This window comes from Bufo bufo, chromosome 7, assembly GCF_905171765.1.
Source record: "Bufo bufo chromosome 7, aBufBuf1.1, whole genome shotgun sequence".
Lineage (NCBI taxonomy): Eukaryota > Metazoa > Chordata > Amphibia > Anura > Bufonidae > Bufo > Bufo bufo.
In genome coordinates, this window is record NC_053395.1 from 148,235,688 (window position 1) to 148,248,381 (window position 12,694).

Sequence of the window (12,694 nt, forward strand, 5' to 3'; positions counted from 1 at the left end):
CGTTTATGTGTCACGTGGCCTAGGAGCAGCCCAGCCCCATTCAAGTGAATGCGGCTGAGTGTGATACAAAGCATAGCCGCTATAGAATGTACCTGAGCTGTGCTTGGTGAGCTGCGAGAAGCAGCTGATCGGCGGAGGTCCCGGGTGTCGGGCCCCCACCAATTAGATACTGATGACCTATCCAGGATAGGTCTTCAGTATTAAAATCTCAGAAAACCCTTTTAATTGTTGACCCCATAGATGCTGCTATGTCTGCTACACTTGTAGCTATGACCATGATGAAAATAAACAGCATATGACAATCTTCTCTACCATTGAAGAATAGGCCTTGAAGTGAATGTACATGGCCTAATTAATTAATCAGTCTCCACACGTTCACATTGAAGTATTTTCCGATCTCTCACATGGCTGTTGTAAACATGTAGCATTCAAATTGTGCAGGAACCAGAATCGCACACTGCAGGCAGTATACATGCCAGGCCCCGGCACATCAGAGCAAGGACTTCTGGCATCTGTAATATATGAGAAACGAGTAAAGGCCGATGTACACAAACTGATGGAGCAGGCGATTGTCAGGAACGAAGCCTTCCTTCCCGACAACTGCCTGCGGGTCAGTGGAGGCAGAAGCTGCATTTACATGTAGCAATTCCCTCCACTGTATGGGGAAAGGCCACCACTAACGCCATTGCTCATCCCCATGCAGATTCATTTTTTCTAGGCAGCAGATCGTTGTTCACATAGCATGATCTGCTGCCCACAAATGATAATTCAGGGGTCCACTCGACATCTACTGTTTCACCTGATGAATAAATGCTACACTGCTCATCGGCGGCACCATTACACGTGCAGATTATCGGGGATGAGTGTTTAGGAGAGAACATTTGCCCCAGATAATCTGCCTGACGATCGGGCAGTGTAAAGGGCCTTAAGTGTATAAACCAAGTCTTGACTTGCTGTATCGAGCACTTACCTCTCCTGCTCTGTGTTTATAAAAGTCTCTGGCTTCAGACTCTGTCATAGTTCTTTCTTCATTGGCCAAGATCTCAAACCCGGCTTCTTGTATCTGAAAATTGCAAGTTGTAAAGCAGTCATTTTGCTAACTCCGTGCAAATAATTAAAAAGCTTAAAGGGGTATTCCCATCACAGACAATAGGGGCATACACCAAGAACAGAGCGGGAAGAGCGGTGGCTGGGTTTTCATGGGGTCCAGCCGCTGCCAATCTCTCTACTCACACAAGTGAATAGGAGCGCACCACACTTGCGCGGCCACCACTCCTAATTATTTCTATGGAGCCGACGGAAATACCCGAGCCAGTGCTCGGCTATTTTTGGCGGCCCCATAGAAATGAATGTAGGGCGGCTGTGCATACCACCACTTTTCCCTGTTCCGTTCTCGGTGTAGGTGTGGGTCCCAGACATCTGGCCATTCTTTCCAGTTAAGGGAATGATAGTAAATGGTTGGCAAGGAACAGGGCTAACCACCCTGTTCCCCCCCTCTTGGTAGGAGTGGGCTGGCCCTGCTTCCTGCCAGGAGGGGGAGTTCCTGCCCTGACACAGAAAGGAGAGGAAGCATGTGCCAGAGCTCCTGCTTACAGATTCTTTACAGATTCTCCAGAGAGATCAACTTAATTGTGCCTCAAGTTAATCTCTGAGAAGACAGACAGTGGAGTGAACAGCAACAACCAGCATTAAAGGCACTGCTGTGAGGTAAGGGACTACGGTTAAGACACCTATCAACCAGAATACTATTAAGCCAATACTATACAAGTGCTAAATTTCATCCATCAAACCTGCCTCCATAATCCTTGCTGGTGCCAGAAAATTGCACTTGAAGTCAGCTGCTACTGGTTGTATTTGAAGCTCTACGTTGCATTCAGTACAAGAGACTTTTATGCGTTTAATTCTGACCTCATTATTTAATATTGCATTTCCACTGCACCAATCCCCAAGGAACAACGGCCAGAGGAGTACACATTGTCACAACACTTCATCAGGGCCACTAATGCTCCTACCCTGTACAGGGCTTCGAATATGCCAAATAATCATATCATATTATCATAACTCACCTATCAATGGAACATTTCAACCTGACAATCCTTACCTTCATAATCATTTCATCTGCCTTCCCATGAGCAACAGCATCAGGTTTAATGATGGCTACTGTGTAAGATTTTCCTGATGGAACTGCGATAGGAGCGGGAAAAGAAGAAATGTAATTCTATAGCAGATACATCTATAATACACATGACTTAATAGGGTGTATGCATCCTGAAATCACCATGTGTTATAGTATATGTAATTGACCTTCCATGTTAAAACTCATAATGTGTATATACAAATCACATTTTTTATTTCAGAATATTAGTGTAAAAAGGGAAATACCGGTAAGTATTTATTTTTCATAAAGGTATTTCCCAGTATGTGGAATAAGCTTCATAAGATTAACATGACGGTAAATGGTCTACCTTCTATAGAGACAGAACATGCGACTGGTATAAAGCCTAGAAGGGCCTGGCATTTAGCTGCTTTAAAAGCTTCCTGACACAGTCAAAAGGTTTTCTTGCAGCCACCACTAGTGGGAGCATACCGCATTGGGATTTATACAGTTACTATAGAGTTCAATCAGGGCTGTATAAATTTATATGTACATAGCTCCCCCTAGTGGTGGCTGCAGGCATCGAGAGTTCCATCATTTACAATGGGAAAGAAAGCAGCGAATTTGGAGCTCACAGGAGGAGATGAAACAGTGTATTTATGCCAGTCTCATGTACAAATAAATTTAAAACTTTGTGTCTCACAGGGGATTAATCATTTTCATCACTTTAAGGGTGGCTTAATACATAGCATTTTTTAAAGACAAAATTATTGCACATTTTTATTTTCTTATTGCTAAAGAGAATAGGCGAAAACTCCATGGATGTCAGCCAAACGTAGAGCACACATCACCCATCATTTTTATATGTATCAAACAAGTAACAGTAGAGAATCAGGCAGTCACACATGTAAGAGGCCTGCGTGTGGCCCGGCATTCAATTATGCACACCACGACCGTGCATCGGAACATCAGCATGTATGTACATAACGCACACCTAATACCACAAAGGATCTCTTAAGCAATAAGAGCAATAATGCCCCGAGCACTGTTTATTACAGTTTAAAACAGTATATTTCAATTCAGTCACTTTTATAGTGGGCATGAGATAGATAAATGTGGTTCTATTATGCATATAGGTTATACACTATGGGGCACATTTATTAAGACCCGCGTTTTAGACACGCTGGCCTGGCCTCTACATAACTTCGGTGTATCTACCGCCAATTCTAAATGTAAGACAGCTTCCTAGCTGCCTTACATTTAGACCATTTTCTACGCCTAAGGCCTCATGCACACAACCGTTGTGTGCATCCGTGGCCGTTGTTCCGTTTTCCGTGATTTTCTGCGGACCCATTGACTTTCAATGGGTCCGTTGAAAACTCGGAAAATGCACTGTTGTTCATCCGCGGCCGTGATCCGTGTTTCCTGTCCGTCATAAAAATATGACCGGTCCTATTTTTTTGATGGACAACGGTTCACGGACCCATTCAAGTCAATAGGTCCGTGAAAAAACACGGATGCACACAAGATTGGCATCCGCGTCCGTGGCCGTAGGCTACTTTCACACAGACGGAAAGCTTTTTCAGAGCTGAGTTTTCACTTAGTGAAAACTCAAATCCGACAGTATATTCTAACACAGAGGCGTTCCCATGGTGATGGGGACGCTTCAAGTTAGAATATACTAAGAATTTTGTACATGACTGCCCCCTGCTGCCTGGCAGCACCCGATCTCTTACAGAGGGGGTGTGATCCGCACAATTAACCCCTCAGGTGCCGCACCTGAGAGGTTAATTGTGCGTATCATACCCCCCTGTAAGAGATCAGGTGCTGCCAGGCAGGAGGGGGCAGACCCCCCTCCCCTGTATTTAACTCATCGGTGGCCAGTGCGGCCTCCCCTCTTCCCCCCCCTAATTAAAATCATCCCCGCCATCATTGGTGGCCAGTGCGCCCTCCCCTCTCCCCCCCTCCCTAATTAAAATCACCCCCGCCATCATTGGTGGCCAGTGCGGCCTCCCCTCTCCCCCCCCCCCTAATTAAAATCACCCCCCCATCATTGGTGGCCAGTGCGGCCTCCCCTCTCCCCCCTCCTAATTAAAATCACCTTCCCCCATCATTGGTGGCAGCGGAGAGTTCCGATCGGAGTCCCAGTTTAATCGCTGGGGCTCCGATCGGTAACCATGGCAACAGGACGCTACTGCAGTCCTGGTTGCCATGGTTACTTAGCAATTTTTAGAAGCATTATACTTACCTCCAGGCGCTCCTCCTACTGGTAAGTGACAGGTCTGTGCTATAGGCAATGCGCCGCACAGACCTTTCACTTACCAGTAGGAGGAGCGCCTGGCCGGTCACAGACAGCAAAGGTAAGTATAATGCTTCTAAAATTGCTAAGTAACCATGGCAACCAGGACTGCAGTAGCGTCCTGGTTGCCATGGTTACATATCGGAGCCCCAGCGATTAAACTGGGACTCCGATCGGAACTCTCCGCTGCCACCAATGATGGGGGAAGGTGATTATAATTAGGGGGGGGGGGAGAGGGGAGGCTGCACTGGCCACCAATGATTTAAATACAGGGGAGGGAGGGAGAGGGGGAGCACTGGCCACTAATGAGTTAATCACAGGGGAGGGGGGTCTGCCCCCTCCTGCCTGGCAGCACCTGATCTCTTACAGGGGGGTATGATACGCACAATTAAACCCTCAGGTGCGGCACCTGAGGGGTTTATTGTGCTGATCACAGCCCCCTGTAAGAGATCGGGTGCTGCCAGGCAGCAGGGGGCAGTCATGTACACAGTTCTTAGTATATTCTAACTTGAAGCGTCCCCATCACTATGGGAACGCCTCTGTGTTAGCATACACTGTCGGATCTGAGTTTTGACGATCTAACTCAAATCCGATGGTATATTCTAACATAGAGACGTTCCCATGGTGATGGGGACGCTTCAAGTTAAAATATACCATCGGATTGGAGAAAACTCCGATCCTATGGTATATTAACTCCTGACTTTACATTGAAAGTCAATGGGGGACGGATCCGTTTGCAATTGCACCATATTGTGTCAACGTCAAACGGATCCGTCCCCATTGACTTGCATTGTAAGTCAGGACGGATCCGTTTGGCTCCGCACGGCCAGGCGGACACCAAAACGACTTTTTCTTCATGTCCGTGGATCCTCCAAAAATCAAGGAAGACCCACGGAAGAAAAAACGTACACGGATCACGGACCTACGGACCCCGTTTTTGCGGACCTTAAAAAAAAACGGTCGTGTGCATGAGGCCTAAACCAGGACTTTTTTCTCCACTACAAATATGCTCTTCTGAATGGAGACCTAACGGATCCCATTACAGTTTATGGGGTCTGTTAGGCTTTGTTTGCTTCAGTTATGCAGTTATGCTTCAGATATGCATGACTTCCGTTATTCTCATTCTTCTGCTACTATAACAGAGCAAAAGAATGGAAATAGGAAGAAGTGCAGATGTGAAAGTAGCCTAAAAGGACTGAAACGTTGTGCTGGTGGACAAAGGCCACTACTATTGAACATTTTTTGGGAGTGCTGTGAATTTTCTTCTAATATATATATATATATATATATATATATATATATATACACACTGTATATATCTATATTTATCATCATAATTCCCAATTATAAATAAAATGATGGAATATGCTGTTATCATGTGATGCCAGGTCACTGCAAAGTGCTGGGAATGAAGATGGAATGGAAATCGAAACAGAATCACTAAATTATAGTGAAGTAAATTTTGCTTTCCAATTTCCGGCATGTAGAACACATTACCATTAGTTATTTTAGTAACTAATTACCAGGCCAACCTTTTAGAGACAATACAAGGGCATACCATTGCATCCAGGAACCAGCACTGCTGTACTCTACATGCTCACCAGATAGTGGGGTATACAGTATATAATACATATCGACTCCTTATATTCACTCACCCAGTTCTTCATCTTCATTCTGAGCAGGGAGAGGGGATAACTCTTCTTCCTCCTCCTCCAGAAGTGTCTCATCTTTTATCTAGTAATTCAGGACCAGTATAGTGAGGAATAAACACTATTTTAGGTCTGGTTTTCATCATGCATCATACATATATGTAGACATCTCCTCAGTCCCCAAAAAACCCTTCTAGTGTAAAACTGTGTCTGTTTTGCGGTCTGCAAAATGCAGATCCACAAAACACAGATGCCAGCCGTGTGCATTCCACATTTTATGGAACTGAACGTCCGGCCCTCAATAGAGCAGTCCTATCCTTGTCTGTTATATGGACAAGAATAGGACATGTTCTACTTTTTGTGGGCCACGGAAAGAACGTGCAGAACGCTGTCCGTATCTTTTGCAGCCCCATTGAAGTGAATGGCTTCACATCCGACCTGCAAAAAATGCGGCTCGGAGGTGGACCAAAACCACGGTCATGTGCATGAGCCCTAAATAGAAGAAAAGAGGAAGACGGATGCCGCTGCAGCTTCTAGAGGGGTAAGAGGCGCAGCATGGGGAAGTGGTCTGATTGGAGCACACCACACACTGCTATCATCAAAACGGCAAACTCAGTAAGCATGGAGATAAAAACTGTACATTTACTGAGACTATGAAATGGGAGGAAACAGTCAGCATTTCTGACCACACTATTTAAGAAATAAAATACACATATTAGGCTACTTTCACACTTGCGGCAGAGTGATCCGGCAAGCAGTTCAGTCGCCGGAACTGCCTGCCGAATCCAGCAATCTGCATGCAAACGAAAAGCATTTGTAGACGGATCCGGAAGCGGATCCGTCTCACAAATGCATTGCAAGAACGGATCCGTCTCTCCGTTTGTCATCCGGAGAAACTGATCCGTTATATATATTTCTCACATTTTTACCGATCTGCGCATGCGCAGACTGGAAGGACGGATCCGGCATTCTGGTATTTTGAATTACATTCAGGCAAGTCTTCAGTTTTTTTGGCCGGAGATAAAACCGTAGCATGCTGCAGTTTTATATTTGTCCTGATCAGTCAAAAAGACTGAACTGAAGACCTCCTGATGCATCCTGAATGGATTTCTCTCTATTCAGAATGCATGGGGATATACCTGATCAGTTCTTTTCTGGTATAGAGCCCCTAGGACGGAACTCTATGCCGGAAAAGAAAACGGCTAGTGTGAAAGTACCCTTAACTTTAGGGTCCATTCACACATCCGTAGTGCATTGCGGATCCGCAATACCCCCGGCCTGCACCCCATAGAAATGCCTATTCTTGTATGCAATTGCGGACAAGAATAGAACATGTTTTATTTTTTTTGGGAGCCGCGGACCGGAAGATTGTCAGCGTGCTCCGTCCACATAGAGAATGAATGGGTCCGCACCCGTTCCTCAATTTGCGGAACGGATGAGGACCCATTATCACGGATGTGTGAATGAAGCCTTTGTCTGTTTCAAAATTAGAAATGTAAACTTGATCTCGAAGTCCCCATCCTGAAACTATATATACAGCATGAGACCAAGCTGGACCCTGGGGATGCTTTATTCTTATGTGACACAAATCATCATTTGTACAGCACTATCTGTTATCATTTAAAAACAGTAAGACCTCTCACCACATTACGTTCCAGGCCATGATTTAACACTTTCTTCTCTGCTTCAAGCTGATCAAGGATAGTTTTTTGCAGCAATGGACCATTGGCACCTCTGACTACCGCAACCAGATCTCCTCCCTTCCAAGATACAATGCACATTAGTAAAGGGGAAAGTAGAAAATCCGAACACATAAAAACTTCACTGATGTTATCTTCTTTGCAAATTTAGATAATAAGGGCTCATTCAGACGACCGTATATTTGTGTCCGCATCTTTTACTGCAATTTTGCAGAATGGATGCGGACCCATTCATTTCATCGTGTGCTGTCCACATCCGTGCCTCCGTTCCGCGGCCCCGCAAAAAAAAAAAAGACAGAACATATCCTATTCTTGTCCATTTTTGTGGACAAGAATAGGCATTTCTATCATAGGGAAGGATGGTCCGATCCGCAAAATGCGTATCTGTGTTTTGTGGATCCGGTCGTCTGAATGAGCCCTAACAGCGCTGCTTCATTCGCGGACTTGTCTCCTGCATTGGTAAGGGAAGGTGCCCTACAGGTTGGTCACAATTTAAAGTCTGTCCCCTGGGTAGGCAGTCCTATTTAAAAAGGACCTGCCGTCTCTGCTGACATGTTTTGTTTTTTTTGCAAATATATTCATCCTCCATAAAACTACAAGTCTAGAGCATCTTTACTTAAAGGGGTTGTCCCACCTCAAACATTGGTGTCATATTGCTAGGATATGCCACCAATGTCAGATAGGTGCAGAAGATAGGTGGTCCCTCTGCCTGAAAAATACTCATTGTAGTCAAAATGTCGCATTCTTGGTGAATAAATTAGGAATTGCATTGAAGGCATCGAGTGCTGCAGTATTTCTCCCAAACCCTTGATTATCAGGGGCCTGCTGGGCTGAGGCCTAACACTGCTGGCACCGCCACTTCATGGACTTAACGGTAGTGCTGCTTAATTTTGGATATTACAAGGAAGAGAGCGGCAGCACTAAAACAATGGGCCCGTGGACAAGTGAGTGCAGTTTCTTTTATTTGACAGCACGGATTAAGTTAGATCCGAGGCCGAACAACCCCTTTAAATACATAACTAAATATACACCTTTTGCATTCTTACTTGAAGACTTCCATAAAAATATGTACATAATTCCCCAAAATGTGCCATAATCATTGAGATTTACAAATAACGGATATACTGTGATTTAAACATACACTATAGAAGACCTTGCTACTTGCTGTGGTAACAGAGAACACAGAATATGGCGGACCACATAGTCCTCTGTGTTCATGAGGGGAGCACTTGAACTAACTGGCACACAGCATGCTTACCTAGTTAACCATGCAGTGCGGGTCCTAACATTACCTGGCGTCGTGCAGGGTAAAGGTACCAGGTCCTGCACCCAGCTAAGTAGTGTGGAGGGTATCATACGGCAAGGAGAAACAGTCATTTTTCTGGCAGAGCAAATCTGCATAAAAAAAAGAAGAAAGAAAGTAGAAAAAAGAACTTACCGCAAAGAAAAGGAAGGTTGGTTCGCAGTTGCCTCTGTATTTCTCAAGGGCATCGATGCCATCAGCTTCAGCCTAGTCAACAGGATGCAATAATTGTTACAAAAAGCTCAATTCTACAAGGATGCAAACAAATGTTACAGGAAAATAAAAACCTAATGCTACTTTCACACTTGCGTTGTTGTTTTCCGGTATTGAGATCCAGCAGAGGAGCCTAAAAAAAACGGATCTGTCACCCATTGACCTTCAATGTATTTAGTGACAGATGCATTTTTTTCCATTTTGATTTCACACAACCACATCCTAACGGAACGGATGCATCCTGAAGTGCAAAATCACTGCCGGATCTCAATACGAGAATTAACAACGTAAGTGTGAAAGTAGCCTAAATCATTCCTTCTGCATCTGTACATAGCTGTACCGTTGTATGTCTAACCTGGGTTTTTAGGTCTTTGTTTTACCCCTCTATCTTTTAAATGCCTTTGAATGGAGAAAAAGAGAGCAACTGTGCGGCTGCATCCCCCTCTTCCTGACTTTTGGAGACTTCTTAGCATTTACTTTATTATAACTATATTCCCAAATAGCTTTCATTAGTTATAATGGCTCCTAATTTCTCATTGGGAGAAATTAATTTGGCCGCCGTCCTATTAGTACACACAAAACCTGTCCTAACCACACAGGAGGACAAGTCACTGCAGAACACTGAGGTAAAGAGCCGCCTAATCCTCCTCTCTGCTCTACTTGTCAGAGATTATGATCCTGAATACAGCTGATAAAATCTCCAGCGGAATCTCTGTAGGAATGGAGTACATGAGGAGACATGAAGTACAGAAAGGCTGCTCATTACCCACATCCTCACCTCATCATATAAAACTGTATTCAGGATCATAATCCCTGACAAGCAGAGCAGAGAGGAGGATGAGGCAGCTCTTTACCTCAGTGTTCTGAAGTAACTTGTCTTGCTGTGTGATTAGGACAGGTTTTGTATGTACCAACAGGATGGTGGACATTTTATTTCCCGAGACAAAACGAGCCATTATAAATAATGAAAGGTATTTGGAAATATATTTATAATAAAGTAATATTTAAGTATTTTCATTTTCTTAATTCCCGGAGATCTTCTTTAATATGGTCATGTGCATGAGGCCAGTGTCTGATATATTCACAGGTAATACTGCTTTAGATTTTAAAATTATTATAATGATAATGCTTTGAATTCATCTCATGGTGCAGTTCTTACCACAGCAAACTGCAGGAGGTCATCCCCCAGTTCATTTTTGATTTTTCGGAACAGACTCACAGTTGTTTTGCATGGACCACACCAGGCCTGATAGACGTCCACCACTAATAAGAAAACCAGCGAGACAGTAAGAAGAAACACAATCCAGCCTCTTTCCATTGGTTAGGTTGTCTACACTGTACAATCTCTTACTGTTAGAAGAAAACCCTGACAATAAGGCTGTGTTCACACTGAGGTTTTTTTCTACATGGATTCCAGTATGGATTTAATAGGAAAACTGCGCCATAGTTCATTTGGTGCATAATTTATTCCATACGTAGACTGCAAATCTGTGACTTGGAAAAACAAAAGGGACATGTTTATTGTTGGCTTGGATTCTGCATGGAAATTTCCCACTGTAATCAATAAGGGGGGGGGCTAAAAACCATATCAGAATCTGCATCACAAACTGCGCGTTTATTGAAAACTGCATCAAAAACTTCTTTTGCACTTTTTTATGCATTAGGTTTTTTCTGCCTGCATAAAACTCCACGCGAACATGCCCTAATGCTATGTTCACATCTGTGGCTGGTACTGTCATATTTGAGAAGGTGAACAGCGCAGTATGTAGAGCTGTCCAAGCAATAGACACCATGAGAGAATCCAGGCAGACCCCATTATAAATCATTGGGGTCTATCTGGTGCCGCTGGTGTCTGCCGTGTGACGGATTCAGCACATAATGGTAACCACAATGAAAATGTGGACACAGCCGACACTGATCAGAGGGTCAGGATATCCCTCTACAGGGACCTACACCAATAGGCTGAATCTGTCGGGAAATCTAGCAGTAACGGTCCTTTTTAATGGACCAACATGGGCAGATCGGGAACTTAAAGGGGAATTGGAAAAAAAATAAAAAAAGTGGCCCTATGTTGCAGGTGGGTCCAAATTGACAGAAGGAGGGGCAACACAAGTAGCCATGGATAGCAAAAGTAGGCGTGGCCTGAAATACTGTAGTGCAGCACTAAATACCACCCCAGCAGAACCAAATAGCACAGTGCAACACAAAATACTGCCTCCCTCGCCACAGTATTCAACTGCATCACCATCCTGATGAAGGCGCCTGCGGAGGTTGACCAGATGCATAAGTGCCTGATGGTTCTAGCAATAATTAATGCTTAGAGCATCAGATCGTTATGTTCCTGGCTGGCGGCTGTGAAGAGGGCTCGGGTGGCCCCCTGAGCATCGGCCCACCGGGAAATTTCCCTTTAGGGTTTATGGCCAATCCACCTTTGTGACCGATGTTACAGGCAATAGACGGGGAGAAACCATCTGTTTCTGATAATTGCCTGCTAGTCAAACAAGATGAGAGCTGTGTTTACATGAAGCAATCATCTTCTGTGTATGGGGACAAATGCGCTCTACTGTGATCGCTCTTCCCCATAGGTAATCATTGCTTCTGGCCTGGGCAGCGGATGACAGTTTACACACGGTGATGTGCTGCACAGAAACAATGATTTTTAATGCCACACAAATGGCATGATCACCTAATTGGTTAATCGCTGGCACTTTACAAAGGCCAATTAACGGGAACGAGTGATTTACTCTCCCCCAATAATTGGCCCAGTTATAGTTAAGGGTACTTTCACACTAGTGTTTTTTTTTTTTTACGGTATCAAGTTCCGTCACAGGGGCTCAATACCGGAAAAAAAATGATCAGTTTTATCCTAACGCATTCTGAATAGTGATGTCGCGAACATAAAATTTTCAGTTCGCGAACAGCGAACGCGAACTTCCGCAAATGTTCGCGAACTGGCGAACCGGGCGAACCGCCATAGACTTCAATAGACAGGCGAATTTTAAAACCCACAGGGACTCTTTCTGGCCACAATAGTGATGAGAAAGTTGTTTCAAGTGGTCTAACACCTGGACTGTGGCATGCCGGAGGGGGATCTATGGCAAAACTCCCATGGAAAATTACGTAGTGGACGCAGAGTCGGGTTTTAATCCATAAAGGGCATAAATCAACTAACATTCCTAAATTGTTTGGAATAACGTGCTTTAAAACATCCAGTGTGTGTATACGATCAGGTATGATGTTGTATCGATCAGGTAGTGTAAGGGTTACGCCCGCATCACAGACATTGACAGACCAAACTCCCCTTTTAATGCACCGCAAACAGTTCATTTGCACAACCGCAAACTCCCCATTTGCACAAGGTTGGATACCAAGCTAGCCACGTCCCGGTGATGTCATTGAAGGTTTCTTCCTCCACCCAGCCACGTACAACACCAA

The 12,694-nt window shown here is 44.4% G+C and overlaps 1 protein-coding gene across 1 annotated transcript in view; it reads right to left on the reverse strand.

The window, feature by feature from the left end:
• Window positions 1-12,694, reverse strand: part of NME9 (NME/NM23 family member 9) — a 51,481-nt gene that overhangs the window by 20,970 nt on the left and 17,817 nt on the right. Inside the window, exons 3-8 of the mRNA XM_040439661.1 lie at window positions 10,419-10,522; window positions 9,182-9,253; window positions 7,687-7,803; window positions 6,050-6,128; window positions 2,102-2,184; window positions 971-1,063 (exon numbers count right to left, since the gene is read on the reverse strand). Of these exons, the coding sequence (XP_040295595.1) occupies window positions 971-1,063; window positions 2,102-2,184; window positions 6,050-6,128; window positions 7,687-7,803; window positions 9,182-9,253; window positions 10,419-10,522 (548 nt within the window). The remainder of the gene's footprint in view (window positions 1-970; window positions 1,064-2,101; window positions 2,185-6,049; window positions 6,129-7,686; window positions 7,804-9,181; window positions 9,254-10,418; window positions 10,523-12,694) is intronic.